At 71.4% G+C, this 16,884-nt stretch overlaps 2 protein-coding genes across 2 annotated transcripts in view; both read right to left on the bottom strand.

The window, feature by feature from the left end:
- Positions 1 to 1,587: 1,587 nt before the first annotated feature.
- PDZD4 (PDZ domain containing 4) lies at positions 1,588 to 8,963 on the bottom strand. The gene is made up of 6 exons (XM_039510504.1): positions 8,904 to 8,963; positions 4,676 to 4,774; positions 3,846 to 3,908; positions 3,385 to 3,486; positions 3,024 to 3,125; positions 1,588 to 2,710 (listed from the first exon to the last, which is right to left on the bottom strand). Exons 1-6 carry the CDS (start codon positions 8,961 to 8,963, stop codon positions 1,619 to 1,621), a joined length of 1,518 nt encoding a protein of 505 aa, XP_039366438.1. The 3' UTR covers positions 1,588 to 1,618.
- Positions 8,964 to 12,763: 3,800 nt separating this feature from the next.
- Positions 12,764 to 16,884, bottom strand: part of L1CAM (L1 cell adhesion molecule) — a 28,392-nt gene continuing 24,271 nt past the window's right edge. The window contains 3 exon segments of the mRNA XM_039510503.1: positions 12,764 to 14,382; positions 16,158 to 16,169; positions 16,439 to 16,511. Of these exon segments, the coding sequence (XP_039366437.1) occupies positions 14,154 to 14,382; positions 16,158 to 16,169; positions 16,439 to 16,511 (314 nt within the window). The 3' untranslated portion in view covers positions 12,764 to 14,153.

The following is a 16,884-nucleotide window of genomic DNA, read 5'->3' as shown; positions in this document are numbered from 1 at the left end:
GTTGGATGGGGTTTGGGGATCAGGGGAAGTGGGGGCTGGGGCGGCAGGATCTGGGGTTCAGGGGAAGTGGGGGCTAGGGGCGGCAGGATGTGGGGTTTGGGGGAAGTGGGGGCTGAGGGGCGGCAGGATGTGGGGTTTGGGGATCAGGGGAAGTGTGGGGCTGGGGGCGGCGGGATCTGGGGTTCAGGGGAAGTGGGGGCTATGGGGCGGCAGGATGTGGGGTTCAGGGGATCAGTGGGAAGTGGGGGCTGGGGAGGCAGCGGGATCTGGGGTTCAGGGGAAGTGGGGGCTGGGGGCGGCGGGATGTGGGGTTTGGGGATCAGGGGAAGTGGGGGCTGGGGGCGGCAGGATCTGGGGTTCAGGGGAAGTGGGGCGGGGGCGGCAGGATGTGGGGTTCTGGGATCGGGGAAGTGGGGGCTGGGGCGGCAGGATCTGGGGTTCAGGGAAGTGGGGCTGGGGTGGCAGGATGTGGGGTTTGGGGATCAGGGGAAGTGGGGCTGGGGGCAGCAGGATCTGGGGTTCAGGGGAAGTGGGGGCTAGGGGCGGCAGGATGTGGGGTTTGGGGATCAGGGGAAGTGGGGCTGAGGCAGGATGTGGGGTTTGGGGGATCAGGGGGAAGTGGGGGGCTGAGGGGGCGGCAGGATGTGGGGTTTGGGGATCAGGGGGAAGTGGGGGGCTGGGGGGGCGGCGGGATCTGGGGTTCAGGGGGAAGTGGGGGGCTGGGGGGGCGGCAGGATGTGGGGTTTGGGGGATCAGGGGGAAGTGGGGGCTGGGGGGGCGGCGGGATCTGCTGGGGGAGGAGGGGGGCAGGTGTCTCCCCTGCCAGACTCAGACAGACAAACTGACCAGACACGAATCACAGACACGACATAAAAACCACCCCAGGGGGGAGAGCATCTGGGGGGGCCCTTTGTCCTCCCCCCCCAGCCTGACTCAGTGTCTTTGTGCTTCATGGCCCCGGTTCCGCTCCTGGGGGTCCCCGTGGGGGGGGCTGGAGCAGCATTGGGGGAGCCCCCAAATTTCCCCATTGTCTCAGCAGCCGGGTCCCCTCTGCAGCCAGGCGTCTCCAGGAGCGACGCCAGGGTCCCCCTCGTTCCTGCTGTTGGGGGGCCCCCAGTGCTGGCAAAGTGGGGGGCCCCCACGGTCTCCATGCAGCCCGTGTGTCCTCTGATGGTGGCGATGTGGGGGAGGTGGGATCATGCCCCATCCTGGCCTGTCAGGGGGGGCAGGTCACCCCGAAATCCTGGCACACGGGAGAAACCAAGGCTCCAGGGTTATCACGCAGCAGGGGGGAGCCCCGAGTCCTGGGGCACGTGGGGGCGCAGTCCTGGGGGTGGGGCACCGAGTCCTGGGGGGTGGGGGCAGGGGTGCCCTGAGTCCTGGGGGGGTGGGGGTGGGGGCACCCCGAGACCCGGCAGGGGGGTGGGGGTGGGGGCGCCCCGAGTCCCAGCGGGGGGTGGGGGCGGGGGTGCCCCGAGTCCCGGCGGGAGGTGGGGGCGCCCTGAGTCCTGGGGGGGTGGGGACGGGGGTGCCCCGAGTCCGGGGGGGTGGGGGCGGGGGCGCCCCGAGTCCCGGCGGGGGGTGGGGGTGGGGGCACCCCGAGTCCCGGCGGGGGGGCTCAGACGGTGGTGACGGACAGCAGCGGGTTGTAGAGCCGGTGCCCGTCGGCCGAGCGGGCGCCGTGCGCCAGCATCTCCTGGATCGTCATCCAATTGTCCAGGATGCGGCGGCTGCGCTTGCGGAGGCTCTTGCGGTGGCTCAGCGCCAGGATGCTGAGCTGGTCGGGGCCCTGCCAGTCCAGCCGGCTCTGCAGCATGAGCTCGCGGCGCCGGCGCTGCTCCCGGGCCCGCAGCAGCTGCTGCTTCCGCTCCTCCTTGCTCCAGTACCGGCCCATCTTCATCTCGCTGACGGCGTCGTCGTCCGTGGTCATGCCGCTGCGCTCCTCCCGGATCTTCAGCGCCCGCGCCTTGAGCAGCCGGTCCCGGCCCGGGCGGCCCCGCGCCCGCCCCTTCCACTCCTCGCGGGGGCGCCGCAGCCGGCCCGGCTTGGGGGGGGGCCCGGGGCTCGGCCGCAGCGGGGAGCTGCGGCAGCTCTCGCCCGTGTTGTAGGCGCTGGTGCTGTCCTTCTCCGAGCGCTCGGGCACCTCGGTGATGTCGGCCAGCGGGGCCGGGGGGGGCCCCTCGCCCGCCGGCGCCGGCCCCCCCCCCTCCTCCAGCAGCCAGGCCTGCAGGCAGCGCTCCCGCAGCCGCTGCAGCTTCTGCGCCCGCAGGATGTTGCGGCATTTGAACTGCAGGTGCCGCAGCTCCTCCTCCAGCAGGGCCACGCGGTTGCGGTTGAGGTCCAGGCCGGGGGGCAGCGCCCCGGGGGGCAGCGCGCCGGGGCCGGTCCCGCTGGCCAGGTGCCCCCGCAGCTCCAGCAGCTCCTGGTAGCGCTCGAACTCGGCGTCCGTCAGCCCCGGCCCCTCGCCGCCCGCCAGCGCCAGCGAGTCCAGGCCGAAGGGGAAGTCCCGGGCCGGCAGTGGGGCCGGGCGGCGCCGGGGGGCCGGGGTGCCGGCCGAGCTGGGGGGCTCGTCCCCGAGCAGGTCGTGCTCCGAGCTCTCCTCGTTCCGGGTGCTCTCGTCCGTCCGGCCCACCCCACTGTCCAGCTCCTGGCTGCGGGTCAGCGGGGGGAGCGGGGGCCCGGTGCTGGGTGGCTCGGGGCCCACGGCAGGCTGGGGGGCAGAGGTGGGGGGAGATTTGGAGATTGGGGTGAAGCTGACTTTAATTCAGACCCAACCTGGCAGCACGGCTCGCCCTGGCCGGCCCCCTGGTTCCCTGCCCCACGGCGCCCCCTGCCCAGCCCCCTGCCAACCCCTGCCCCACGGCACCCCTGCCCAGCCCCTGCCAACCCCACCCACATCTTCCCCTGCCCCACGGCGCCCCCTGCCCAGCCCCCCCCACCCTCCGAGGGGCAACCGGCCTTGCTGCCAGGGGAGAGCCCCCCTGCCCAGCCCCCCAGCCCTCCGCCCCATGGCGCCCCCTCACCTGCTGCCCGGGGGTCGCTCGGGGTCTCATTTCACCCTCATGGTCGGAGCCGAAGGCATCCAGGAAATCCTCGCGGTCGCGGTCCTTCCAGCGCCTGGAGAGCTGGGGGCAGACGGGCGATGTGGGGGAGCAGGGGTGTAGCTGCAGCCCCCACCAGTCATAGCCCCGCATCTGTCTCAGGCAGCCCCAGCCCAGGTGAGCCCCAATCCCCCACTGGGGCAGGGTCAGACCCCAACCCACCCTGTGCCCCCAAATATCCCCTGCCCCCACATCCTCCCAACTTCCACCTCACCCCAACGCCCCATTCCCCAGCCAGCCCCCAAACTGCCCCCCAGCCCCGCCCCATCGGGGCGTCTGTCACCTCGGTCTCAGGCCTGGCCAGCAGCAGCGAGATGTTCGTTTGTTGCTCCTGGGTCAGGATGGCGACAGCTTCCTCGCGGTCCTGGACCTGCACCCCGTTAATCTGGGGGCGGGGCTGAGTCAGGCCCTGCCCCAGCCCCTCGTCCCCAGCCCCGAGCCTCCGTGCCCCCAGCCCCCTTCCCCTCGTCCCCAGCCCCGAGCCCTCCGTGCCCCCAGCCCCTTTCCCCTCGTCCCCGAGCCCCTGCCGCCCCGAGCCCTCCGTGCCCCAGCCCCCTCGTCCCCAGCCCCCGAGCCCCTGCCGCCCCGAGCCCCCTTCCCCCAGCCCCTGAGCCCTCCGTGCCCCCAGCCCCTTCCCCTCGTCCCCAGCCCCCGAGCCCTCCGTGCCCCCAGCCCCCTTCCCCTCGTCCCCGAGCCCTGCCGCCCCGAAGCTCTCCGTGCCCCCAGCCCCCCTTCCCCCCTCACCTGGATGATGCGGTCGCCCTCTCGGATGCGCCCGTCCTTGGCAGCGATGCTGTTGGGATTCACCTGGGGGGAGAAGGGGGGATGGGACCAGGACCCCCCCATGGCCCCGGGGCCTGACCTGCTCCCCCGAGCCCTCAGCCCTCCAATATCACCCCCCCGCACCCACAGCCCCCCCACCCCAGCTCCTCGCCGCCATGGCCCCCCCATCACCCCCTGGGCCGCAGCTGGCAGAGGGAAGGATTGACCTGGGCACGTTGCGGGGAAGTGGGGGGGGGTCTCGGGGGGCTTTACTTGAGGGGCCGGGAGGGGGCTGGGCCAGGTGACACCTGCCCGGGACACTGCAGCCAGGCTGGGGGAGGGGCCGGGGGGGTCAGGGTGGAGCTGGCTGGAGGAGGGGCCGGGGGCTGGGTGTGGAGCTGGCTGGAGGAGGGGCCAGGGGCTGGAGGAGGCCGGGGTCAGGTGGAGCTGGCTGGAGGAGGGGCCGGGGGATCAGTGTGGGGCTGGCTGGAGGAGGGGCCAGGGGCTGGAGGAGGGGCCGGGGTCAGGGTGGGGCTGGCTGGGAGGGGCCGGGGGATCAGGTGGGGCTGGCTGGGAGGGGCCGGGGGCTGGAGGAGGGCCGGGGGTCAGGGTGGGGCTGGCTGGGGAGGGGCCAGGGGCTGGGAGGGGCCGGGGGTCAGGGTGGGGCTGGCTGGGGAGGGGCCGGGGGGGCTCAGATCCGGGCTCCCCACCCCCAGGATGGACCCGGCTGAGGGGTCCCGGTCTCTGTACCTACGTGTCCCGGCCAAGTCGGGGCCCCCCCGTGACACACCCTCCCCCCACGGCCCCCCCACCTCTCCGACATAGATTCCCACGTCGTCCTCGTCGTCCGTCCGGTAACAAACCGTCAGCCCCAGCTTGTCCCGGTGGCTCGATTTGTACAATTCCACCTCCTGGGGGGCACGGGGGGGTCAGATCCCAAATGGAACCCCCAGTTCCCCCCCCAACCCCCAGCCCCCGCCGCCCTCCTGGAGCCAGGAGAGAACCCAGGAGTCCGGGCTCCCAGCCCCCCCCGCTCACCTCATACTCCAGCTCCTCTGCCCGCTCTGTCTCTGGGGGGGCCCCTTCCATGAACTCCACAGGATCGTAGTATTCATGCCCGAAGGGGGGGCTGCGGGGAAGGGAACAGAGATTAGGGGCAGGGGCTTTGCCCCGGGAGGGTGGGGGTTACACTGGGGAGGGGAAGGAAGCTCCCTGGGGGGGGTGACACCTTCTGCCGGGAGGCTGAACAAAGGGAGGAGGGGCCGGGGGGGCCGAGCTGCTGGGGGAGGGTTTTGGTTTCAGTCTTGGGCTGGGGGGTGCAGCCAGGGAACCCCAAGCTGGGGTCTAAGCTCCCTGCCCCCCCCGAAGGACTCGATTGAGGGGTCCTGGCTGCCCCCCCCGCTCTGCTGTAGCCTGCGTCCCTGCTGCCCCGTAACCCCCCCCCCCGTGTGACTGGCTGGCTGGGCCCCGGGGGGGTGCGGGGCCCTGACTCCCCCACACTCCGTGACATGGGGGCTGGGATGGCAGGGGCTGCGGGTCGGGAGTGAGGGGCACCGGCAGGGCTGGGCTGGGGGGGCTGCAGGTCGGGAGTGAGGGGCACCGTGGGGCTGGGGGCGGGGCTGCAGGTCGGGAGTGAGGGGCACCGGTGGGGCTGGGGCGGGGCTGCAGGTCGGGAGTGAGGGGCACCGGTGGGGCTGGGGGCGGGGCTGCAGGTCGGGAGTGAGGGGCACCGGCGGGGCTGGGGGACGGGGCTGCAGGTCGGGAGTGAGGGGCACCGGTGGGGCTGGGGGCGGGGCTGCAGGTCGGGAGTGAGGGGCACCGGCGGGGCTGGGGGCTGCGGGTCGGGAGTGAGGGGCACCGGCAGAGCTGGGGGCCAGGGGCTGCGGGTCGGGAGTGAGGGGCACCAGCAGACCTGGGGGCAGGGGCTGCAGGTCGGGAGTGAGGGGCACCGCCGGGGCTGGGCTGAGGGGGCTGCGGGTCGGGAGTGAGGGGCACCGGCAGGGCGGGGCAGGGCTGGGGGGGCTGCGGGTCGGGAGTGAGGGGCACCGGCAGGGCCGGGGGGCAGGGGCTGCGGGTCGGGAGTGAGGGGCACCGGCAGGGTGGGGCTGGGCTGGGGGCTGCGGGTTGGGAGTGAGGGGCACCGGCTGGGCCTGGGGGCAGGGGCTGCGGGTCGGGAGTGAGGGGCACCGGCAGAGGTGGGGCTGGGCTGGGGGCTGCGGGTTGGGAGTGAGGGGCACCGGCTGGGCTGGGGGCAGGGGCTGCAGGTCGGGAGTGAGGAGCACCGGCAGGGTGGGGCTGGGCTGGGGGGGCTGCGGGTCGGGAGTGAGGGGCCCCGGCTGGGCTGGGGGGCAGGGGCTGCGGGTTGGGAGTGAGGGGCACCGGTGGGGCTGGACTGGGGGGGCTGCGGGTTGGGAGTGAGGGGCACCGCTGGGTCACTCACATTTCGGGAGCCCCGGGTCTCCAGGGTCCCGGCGGGGGGGCGCGCCCGGCCCAGCCAGGTGCTCAGCTGATGTCCGTCTGGCCCGCCTGCCATGGCGGGGGTGGCGGGGCGGCCCGCAGGGCCCCCCTCGCCTGCCCCCCCACCCGCTGCCGCCACCACCTGGACGAGCGGCCTGGATACAGGAGCAGGGAGCGGGGGGAACCATCCTCCCTGACCCCAGCCACTCCCCTGCCCTGCCGGTGCCCCTCACTCCTGACCCGCAGCCCTGCTCCCAGCCCTGCCGGTGCCCCTCACTCCCGACCCGCAGCCCCTGCCCCCCAGTCCAGCCCAGCCGGTGCCTCTCACTCCCGACCCACAGCCCCCACCAGCCTGGCCCGGCCGGTGCCCCACACACCCCACCCCCAGCCCCTGCCCTCCAGCCCAGCCCTGCGGCGCCCCTCACTCCCGACCCGCAGCCCCTGCCCCCAGTCCAGCCCTGCCGCGCCTCACTCCCCACCCGCAGCCCCTGCCCCCCAGCCCAGCCCTGCCGGCGCCCCTCACTCCCGACCCGCAGCCCCCTCCAGCCTGGCCCTGCCGGTGCCCCTCACTCCCGACCCGCAGCCCCTGCCCCCCAGCCCAGCCGGTGCCCCTCACTCCCAACCCGCAGCCCCTGCCCCCCAGCCCAGCCGGTGCCCCTCACTCCCGACCCGCAGCCCCCTCCAGCCTGGCCCTGCCGGTGCCCCTCACTCCCGACCCGCAGCCCCTGCCCCCCCCAGCTCTGCCTGTGCCCCTCACTCCCGACCCACAGCCCCTGCCCTCCAGCCCAGCCAGTGCCCCTCACTCCCGACCTGCAGCCCCTGCCCCAGCCCAGCCAGTGCCCCTCACTCCCGACCCGCAGCCCCCGCAGGCGCAGCCACAATTAACTGCACCCGGATATCCCTCTCTGTCCCCCCTCCCCCGACCTGCTGCAGTGAGTTGGGGCTTTGAATTCTAAGCTGATCCTGCACCATACGCACCCGGGATATTCCCCCTTCAGCCCCCAGAAAAGACCCCCCAACTTGGCACAGGGGCTGGGCTAGCGAGGGGCTGCGGGTCGGGAGTGAGGGGCACCGGCAGGGCCAGGCTGGCGGGGGCTGCGGGTCGGGAGTGAGGGGCACCGGCAGGGCCAGGCTGGCGGGGGCTGCGGGTCGGGAGTGAGGGGCACCGGCAGGGCCGGGCTGGCGGGGGCTGCGGGTCGGGAGGGAGGGCACCGGCAGGGCCGGGCTGGCGGGGCTGCGGTCGGGAGTGAGGGGCACCGGCAGGGCCAGGCTGGCGGGGCTGCGGGTCGGGAGTGAGGGGCACGGCAGGGCCGGGCTGGGGGCTGCGGGTCGGGAGTGAGGGGCACCGGCAGGGCCGGGCTGGGGGGGCTGCGGGTCGGGAGTGAGGGGCACCGGCAGGGCCGGGCTGGGGGGGGCTGCAGGTCGGGAGTGAGGGGCGCCCAGGCATGGCTCAGTGCAGGGGGGTGCGGCTGACCCAGCAGCAGGCCGAGCTGTGGGCACCAGGGGCTGGGGAGGTTCGGCCTGGTGGGGTGACGCTGGGGGGGGCTGCAGGCTGTGAAATCCCCATGTGGGGTCACGACCCCCCCATCACACCTGAGCCGGGGCCAGGCAGCCGGCGGGATCCCCCCCATCCGCGCGGAGGGACAGCGGGCGGCCTGGGGAACTCCCTGCCACAGGACGCTGGGCGGGCGCCACGGCTCCCTGGGGGACGGGCCTGGCAGCCCCGGGTGACCCCCGAGCACTGGCAGCCGGGCTGGGCCGGGTGATATTTGCCCTGGTCTGGTACCGGACGGACCATTGGCGTTACCCAGTACTGCGGCCCTGGGCGGGGGGGGGGGGGCAGGGGCTGCGGGTCGGGAGTGAGGGGCACCGGCAGGGCTGGGGGAATGGATGAGGCCGGGGGATGGGGGACAGGTGAGGTGGGGGATGGGGGAGATGGGTGAGGTGGGGGATGGATGTGGGGGGCTGAGATGGAGCTGGGGGAGGGTGGCTGGATGGGGGGGTCCCTGTCTGGGCAGTTGCAGCCCCTCCCCCCGCATCGTTTCATTCCCCCAGACCCAAAACCCAGCAGTGATGGGGGGGGGTGGTTGGTAGGCAACCGTCCTGAGACTGGTACCTGCTCCTCCTCCCCTGCGGCATCCCCAGCCCCTCCTCCCATCCTGCAGCCCCTTCCCCAGCCCTGGCGCCCCCCCCATCTCCGGCTTCCTGCCCCCGGCCCCTCTGCACCGACAGGGAGCCCCCCAGCCCCGCCCCGCAGCCCCCCGCCCCCACCTGCAGCCTCCTCCCTGCAGCGCCCCCGCGCCCCGCCTTCAACCCCCTCCTGCAGCCCCCTGCCCTCCCTGCAGCCCTCCCGCCTCAGCCCCCTCCTGCAGCCCCCTGCCTTCAGCCCCCTCCCGCAGCGCCCCCGCTTGCAGCCCCCGCCTGCAGCCCTCCCGCAGCCCCCGCCCCTACCTGCAGCCCCCGCAGCCCCCGCGCCCCTCCCCGCAGCCCCCGCCCCCTACCTGCAGCCCCCTACCTGCAGCCCCCTGCGCCCCTGCCCCCTACCTGCAGCCCCTACCTGCAGCCCTCGCGCCCCGCCCCTACCTGCAGCATGACCTTGTATTGCTCCTCGGGCTCCCGCACCAGGCACATGTTACAGCCCATGGCGAACTCGGGGGGGGCGGACGGAGAAGAAGGGGCGGGGCTCAGCCGCCTCCCATCCTACAGGTGGGGCCGCGGGGGTCTCTGCTCCCGGGCCCCAGCGGGCGGCGAGCGGGGTCACCCGGGGGCATGGCGGGGGCGGGGGCGGGGGCGAAGGCCTCGGGGGCGGCGGGGAAGACGCGGCTGGTCGGGCGGTGGCGGCGGCTCCGTCCCTGGCGCGGGGCGGCTGGAACCCACCCCGCCCCTCCGCTCCGCCCCCGGCCCCGCCCCTCCCCATCCAGCCCCCGCAGCCACGGCCCGCCCTGACGTCATACACCCTCCCCATCTCATCCCTCCTCCCGCCCCTCGCCCTCCCACCCCATCCACCCCCTGCTGCCCCCTCCCGGAGCCACGGCCCGCCCTGACGTCATACACCCTCCCCATCCCTCCTCCTCCCCAGCTTGAGACCCCGCCCCATCCTCTAACCCCAAACACCCTGGCCCCTGGCCCCAGACAGCCCCATCATCCCTCCCCACCCCCATGCCCCTCTATCTATCCTCCCCACCCTACCCCTTAGGAGTCCCCCCGCTGCCCCCCCGGCTCTGCCATGTGCTGCGTGGAGGGCTGAGACCCACAGGACAATCCAGCCGGGGGGCTCGGAGACACTCCCGGTCCCTCGGTGCCCACTGGCCCGGCTGGTGCCTGGTGCTGGAGCCGCTTCCCGGGCCTCTGCGGGCGGACGGGACCCGGGGCTGGACAGAGCTGGCTCTGACCCCCTGCGGCCCCACGGCCAGGGCGGCTTCAGGCCCATCCGCCCCGTTTCCCGCGCTGGCGCCTTTCTCAGTTCGACCCCCCGGCGGCGGCCCGGGTCTCCAGCGGCATTTCAGGGAGGGTCCTTGGGTGACGCCGGAGACGCGGCGAGCGGCGACCCGCCGCGAAACGCCGCCGAGACGCTGGCGAGCGAAGGCGACCCGGCGAACGCCGCCGGAGACCCGGGCGAGCGGCGACCCGCCGAAACGCCGCCGGAGACCCGGGCGAGCGGCGACCACAAACGCCGCGGAGACGCGGGCGAGCGGCGACCCACCGCCAACGCCGCGGAGACCCGGGCGGCGGCGACCCGCCACAACGCCGCCGGAGACCCGGCGAAGCGGCGACCCCGCCAAACGCCGCCGGAGACGCTGGGCAGCGGCGACCCGCCGTCAACGCCGCCGGAGACCCGGGCGAGCGAAGGACCCGCCACGGAAACGCCGCCGGAGACGCGGGGCGAGCGGCGACCCGCCAACGCCGCCGAGACGCGGGCGAGCGGCGACCCACCGCCAACGCCGCCGGAGACGCGGGGCGAGCGAAGGACCCGCCGGCGAAACGCCGCCGGAGACCCGGGCGAGCGGCGACCGCCAAACGCCGCCGGAGACCCGGGCGAAGCGGCGACCCGCCACAACGCCGCCCGAGACGCTGGGCGGCGGCGACCCACCGTCGAACGCCGCGGAGACCCGGGCGAGCGGCGACCCGCCGCCGGAGACCCGGGCGAAGCGGCGACCCGCCGCAACGCCGCGGAGACGCTGGCGAGCGGCGACCCGCCGCCGAAACGCCGCCGGAGACGCGGGGCGAGCGAAGGACCCGCCGCCGAAACGCCGCCGGAGACGCGGGGCGAGCGAAGGACCCGCCGCCGAAACGCCGCCGGAGACGCGGGGCGAAGCGGCGACCCACAAACGCCGCCGAGACGCGGGCGGCGGCGACCCGCCACAACGCCGCTGAGACGCGGGCGAGCGGCGACCGCCACAACGCCGCCGGAGACGCGGGCGAAGGGCGACCCGCCGCCAACGCCGCTGGAGACGCGGCGAAGCGGCGACCCGCGCCGAACGCCGGAGACGCTGGGCGAGCGGCGACCCGCCACAACGCCGCTGGAGACCCGGGCGAGCGGCGACCCGCCGCCAAACGCCCCGGAGACGCGGGCGAAGCGGCGACCCGCCGCCAACGCCGCCGAGACGCTGGGCGAGCGGCGACTCGGCCAACGCCGCCGGAGACCGGCGAGCGGCGACTGCCACAACGCCGCCGGAGACCCGGGCGAGCGGCGACCCGCCGAAACGCCGCCGAGACGCGGGCGAGCGGCGACCACACAACGCCGCCGAGACGCTGGGCGAAGCGGCGACCCGCCGCGAAACGCCGCCGAGACGCTGGGCGCGGCGACCCGCGCCAAACGCCGCCGGAGACGCGGGGCGAGCGAAGGACCCGCCGCCGAAACGCCGCCGGAGACGCGGGGCGAGCGAAGGACCCGCCTCCTCTGTCCTCTGGCCCCTCGGGCTGGAGCCGGCGGGGCAGCTCCCCGGGCCCCTCTCCCCGCAGCCCATTGTCCCCCACTGGCCAGAACCGGCTGCGGCTCCTGAGCTGGGCCTCTGGGTCACCAGGTCACCAGTGACTGGGGTCTCCATCCTCCAGGCCCTCAGCCGGGATCCCAACTTCCCTCTTCTCCCCCCCCCCGTCGTTAAACCAGCAACCCCCAGGGACACTGAGTCCCACCCCCCCCCCAGCAACCCAGTGACTGAACCCAGAGCCCCCCCCACTTCCTCACAGGGTTCTCCGCTGGCTCTGGAGGGGAGGGGGGGCTGGGAGCCAGGACTCCTGGGTTCTCTCCCGGCTCTGGGAGGGGAGGGGAGGGGGGGCTGGTGGGTTAGAGCAGGGGGGGCTGGGAGCCAGGACTCCTGGGTTCTCTCCCTGGCTCCTGGAGGGGAGTGGGGGCTGGTGTCTTTATTGCACCATCTTCGGCCCTGGGGGGTCTCGGTACCAACCCCGGGGCGGGGGAGGAGTTAAATTCTGTCACTGTTGGCAGGTGGGAGCAGGAGACCTGGCCCGTGGGGGGCAGGGGCTGGTATCCGGGCACCTCTCGCCCGGGGCTGGGCTCTGCTTGGGGGCGGGGGGGTTTCCAGCTGCAGAACAAAGACCCCCCCCCCCCCGCTCTGCCTCCCGGCGCCGCCTAGTGGGGAAAGACCCCCCCGGCTCCCTGCCCCCCCAGCAGACGGGGCTCGCCCGGGCAGCGGCTCCCCCCTTCCAGGCGTCCGGCACCGAGCCCCCCCCAAGCTCAGGAGAGAACCCAGGCGTCCGGCCCCCCCCCTCCCACTTTCCTTTGGCGCAGGGAGTGCGATTGTCTGTGACGCTACCGTAATACACAGACTATCCTGCCTCCAGACTGGGTGGCTGCTACCGTAATACTTGTATTTCCCCACCCGCAGGGGTTACCGTAATGCCCATAATAATTACCCCCGCCAGGCGTGCTACCGTAACCCCCGTAATATCACCGCCGCAGTGGGCTGCTACCGTAATACCCAAAACCTCCCCCCACTCACTAGAGAGTGCTACCGTAATGCCCGGTATAGCGGCCCCCTTACGTCTCTTTGTGTAGTGTTTTACCGTAATATACGTAAAACGCCCCATCAACGGAAGGCGAGGGGGTAGTGCCGCAATACACATAATAGCGCCTCCCACTTTGGGGTTGCCACCGTAATACCGCTAAAATCACCCTCTCTGGTTCATTAACGAGACTGAAGGGTCACAGGCATAACAGTCCCCCTCCATTTTGGGGTGGGGCACGGGGAGGGGTGAGAGCTACTGTAATACACATAGTGTTCTGCCCCCCAATTTTTTGGGGGGGCGGTGGGGGCTGCTACGTTAATATCCATACCCTCCCACCTTCGGGGGGGGGGGCGGTATTACCATAACACACCTAAAATTCCTCCCCTCTCTTTGTGGGTGGAAATGCTCCCACCTCTTGGGTTTCTCTTCGGAGCGGGGGCCATGCACCCCAACCCCCCCAGCACCACACGCAGCCGCAGCTTTCAGGTTTTATTTCGCCGTGTTTCGAAGGCGGTTCGGTCTGTACAGATGATATAAAAAGCCATCGATCGAGACGCTAGTGACAGCCGACGAGGGGGACACGGGGGTGGGGGGACACGGGGGCCGCACGGCCTCAGCCAGCACCAGGGGCGGGATTTCGGGATGGGACGTTTTTAAAAAAGTTTTTTTTCCTTTTCTTGCCTCCTAGGGAACTTGAAGCCACGACTACCCGACGGCACAGAGCAGGGCCAGGCCACGGCTAACACGACGGCCCAGCGAGCGGGGGCACCTATCTACACGGGGCGGCCCCGGCCAGGCCTCCACCCAGCCGGGGCGGGGGCATTGTTAAATGGTTTTTAAATTCTGTTTTATGCAAAAAAGGTTGTGGGGTCTGGGGGCACAGAGCGAAGCTGAGACCCCGCTGGGGGGAGGGGAGATCCGGGGGGGGGCACAGAGCAAAGCTGAGACCCCGCTGGGGGGAGGGGAGGTCCGGGGGGGGCACAGAGCGAACAAGAGGCCACTTGGCTTGAGAAATGTGTTGCAAAGGCAGCTGTGTGAGAAAAGCGGGGGGGGGGCAGTTCCCTTTTGAGGGGGTGAAATGGTGACACCGCCCCCCCCCCCGCAGAGTCCAGGGGGTGGGTGGCAGAGGTGGATTTGTGGAGGGGGGAGGGGGAGACCTTCTGGAAGGTGGGGGCTCCCAGGGTTGGCGAGGGAGGGGCAGGTGAGGTTTGAACAGCCCCGCCCCCGGGGCCGGGGGAGGGTCAGAATTAGGGGGAAATGTTCACCCCCCCCCCAGCTGAAAGGAAGCCACCTGGTGTAAACGCCGGGAAAGGGCCCAGGATGGAACCCAGGAGTCCGGGCTCCCAGCCCACCCCTCCCCCGGCTACTCAGTCTCACACCCAGGGGTGGGGCAGAGTCTGAGCCCAGAATGATTAAAACATGGAGAGACTTGGGGGGGGGTCTATTTTTTGGCAAATATTAACCCTGGGTACAGAGCCCCCCCAGCCCCCCCCTTAACCCCTCGCCTCCCCCAAGCTTTTTGGCCCATCACATGCAGAAGTTAAATGATGCTTCGGGGGGGGGGTGGAGAGAAAATCCCAGCTTCCCTGGAGGAGGGGGGTGACATTCGGGGGGGGCTAAGGGGGGTTCCCTTAAATTACCCCCCTCATGTTCTGGGGGCAGGAGGGGGGAAGCTAACAGGGATCCCCCCTGGGATTCAGGGATGGGGAGGAGGTGGGGGTGCATGAACCCCCATGTCCCCTGGGGCAGGAGGGGGGACCCTATTTCCCAGCTGGGGGGGCAACCCCAGCCCCCCCATTCCCATGGGGCAGGCAGGGGCTCCCCTATTCCCCAGGGGGCTCGGCCGGCGTGGGGAGGGTGCGCCCCCTACTCCAGGGCGGCCGCGGCGGTGGTGGGGCTGGTGGCCCCCGAGCTGTTGTTGCCGGCCGGCTCCTTGCCCGTGTGGCCGCTGTACTGGCCGATGAAGGACCCGTCCTCGTTGAACTGCACGTCCACGCTGCCCCCGTAGTCAGCCAGGCTGTCCTCGCTGCCCAGCGCCGGCAGCGCCCCGTTGAGCGAGGGCTGGCTGCTGCCGAACGGCTTCTCCTCGTTGTCGCTGCCGGGGCAGAGAGCGGGGTGAGGGGGGCTGCACGGCATGGGGCAGGCGTGCAAGCCACACGATCGTGCAGGATGTACAGGGAAGTGATGGGTGAGGGTGCAAGGTGAGTGGGTCTAAGGTGCAGGAAACTGGGTGTGCAAAGTGGGTGGAAGGAGTGCAAAGGGCGAATGTGCAGAAGTGGGTGTGCAAGGAACTTGGCTAGCAGTGGGGGTGAGTGTGCACCAGGCCAGGAGGACATGGGTGTGCAGGTGCACACGGAAGTGCTGGGAGAGCAGGCCACAACCTGACACAGAGGTGTGCAGGTGGCATGGAGGGGCCTGCGACACCTCATGTCAATGTGATGGTGCACAGAGAAGTGTGCACACAGGCTTGGGTGGGAGCAGAACGGTGCGAGGGCTCTGGCACAGGGATTGTGCAAGGGGCAGCTGGGGCTATGCACAAGCAGGGGTTGTTTACATGCGCCGGGGGGCTGCTGAGTGTGAGCATACGGGGGTGAGGAAGTGTGAAAGAGCCTCCCAGTGTGAGTGCAAGAGAAGGACCCGCCCACCTGCCCCCGGCAGCAGACCCAATGCCTGCCCTCGTGCGAGTGTGCACGGCGGGGGGGGGATGGGGGGATCCCCCGGAACAAACTGGGAGCCAGGGGTGTGTGATGGGGGCCCAGGGGGGCGTTACCTATTTCTAACCCTGGGGGGAGTCTCTGCTGGGGGGAGTAAAGGCCACGTGCAGTGTGAACACATCACCACTGGCCAGACGGTCCAGACGACGGGGAACCAGCAGGAACCCCCCCCGCTCGGTGTCTGACGCTAAAGCGCCAGCAGCACTGAGACCCCAGAGGTGAGGCAACCCCCCCCCTGTGCCCCGACGGTGAGAGAGAGGAGAGAACAGCGGAACCCCCCCAGATTAACCCCCGGAAGGACCAACGGTCACAGGACATTGCAGAACTCTGGGTTCGGGCCTGCAAAGCCTCGGACCATCGGCGCTCGGCCAGAGCCCAGCTCCTCCCTGCCTGGGAGCTGAGACCATCTGCAGGACGTGTGTGCGCACATGCGTGTGGGTGCGCGTGTTCGTGCGTATGTGGGTGTGCATGCGTGTGGGTGGGTGTGCACACATGTGTGCATGTGTGTGTGGGTGGATACACAGGCTAACTGTTGCATTTTCAATAAATACGGCGTGTCGCCTTTTCCCTGAAAAGATCCCGTGTGCACCATCACCAGTGCACAACCAACCCGGCTACCACCACCCCATGCACAACCACCTCTGTGCACCATCATCCCCAGCTACCACCGGCCTGCGCACAACTGCTCCCATGCACCATCGCCCCCAACTACCACCGCCCCATGCACAACTGTGTCTGAGCATCATCACCCCCATGCACCATCACCGGTGTGCAACCAACCCCTGGCTACCACCGCCCTGTGCACAACCACCTCTGTGCACCATCACCAGTGCACCATCATCCCCAGCTACCACTGCCCCGCGCACAGCCGCCTCCGTGCACCATCACCCTGGCTATGATCACCTTGCACACCCTTGTCCCACCCCCACATACAGTCACCCGAGGGCCCCGCACACCTGCTCTGACACACCTGTGCCCCCAGGAGCTGCCACCACCTCCACAAACACGTGGGGGCCCTTAAGTGCCACCCCCTGGACCTTGGCAGGCAGCATGAGCAGCCCCCCCCCAGCCGAAGAGCAAGTGAACAGGGCGCACATGGCAATGGAGGATTGAACCCAGGAGTCCGGGCTCCCAGCACCCCCCCATCTCCTCTTACCTCTCCAGGGATCTGTGGTAGCAAAGCCGGCAGCATTTTTTGTTGCAGGGGGAGAGAGGGAGAGAGTGAGAGACCCCCCTGACCAGGCAGCGGGGGAGGGGCAGCGGGGGGGCAGGGTAAGCAGAGGCCACTAGATCCAACCCCCCCCCCCCCAAGAGAGAGGGTAATTCCAGCCCCCCGCCATGCTCCCCCCAATAGGGGGGGCTTCTGGGGTATGGGGTGAGGTGGAAACCCCTCTGCCCTGCCCCCCCCAGCCCAGCCCCTGCCCTGCCCCCCCTCACCTGTACTCCCCGAACGTCTCGTCCTTCATGGGTCGGGCTTCAGAGTCGACCTGTGTGTCCTCCTTGTCCTTCACTGGGGGGAGAGTTAGTCGGGGGGGGCAGGAGCCAAGGGGGACAACTGGGTTTTGGGGGGCAGGGCTGCTTGGGGACCCAGGAGTGCAGAGGATGACTGGGGTCACTCCCTGGGAGGTGGGGACCTGGGGGGCCAGGGACCAAGGTGCGGGCTGGGGGCTCTGGGGCGGGCCAGGAGTTGGGGTGGGGCTCATTGCTCTGGGGCGGGGCCAGGGAGCCGAGGGTGGGGCTGGGGCTCAGAGCTCCAGGGGCGGGGCCAGGGAGTTGGAGGTGGGGCCGATGGCTCTGGGGCGGGGCCAGGAGTTGGAGGTGGGGCCGATGGCTCTGGGGCGGGGCCAGGAGCCAGGGGTGGGGCCGATGGCTCTGGGGGCGGG

Source organism: Mauremys reevesii, linkage group 22, assembly GCF_016161935.1.
Source record: "Mauremys reevesii isolate NIE-2019 linkage group 22, ASM1616193v1, whole genome shotgun sequence".
NCBI lineage: Eukaryota > Metazoa > Chordata > Testudines > Geoemydidae > Mauremys > Mauremys reevesii.
The sequence above is the reverse complement of the archived record's forward strand: the minus strand, read 5'-3'. Positions and strand labels throughout refer to the sequence as shown.

Excerpts from the sequence above, each read along its gene's own strand:
- PDZD4 (XM_039510504.1), bottom strand. The coding sequence starts at position 8,963 with ATGGGCTGTAACATGTGCCTGGTGCGGGAGCCCGAGGAGCAATACAAG. Across the intron at positions 3,487-3,845 it reads AGGGCGACCGCATCATCCAG|ATTAACGGGGTGCAGGTCCA; the intron begins GTGAGGGGGGAA and ends CCCCGCCCCCAG. Across the intron at positions 3,126-3,384 it reads TGGCCAGGCCTGAGACCGAG|CTCTCCAGGCGCTGGAAGGA; the intron begins GTGACAGACGCC and ends GTCTGCCCCCAG.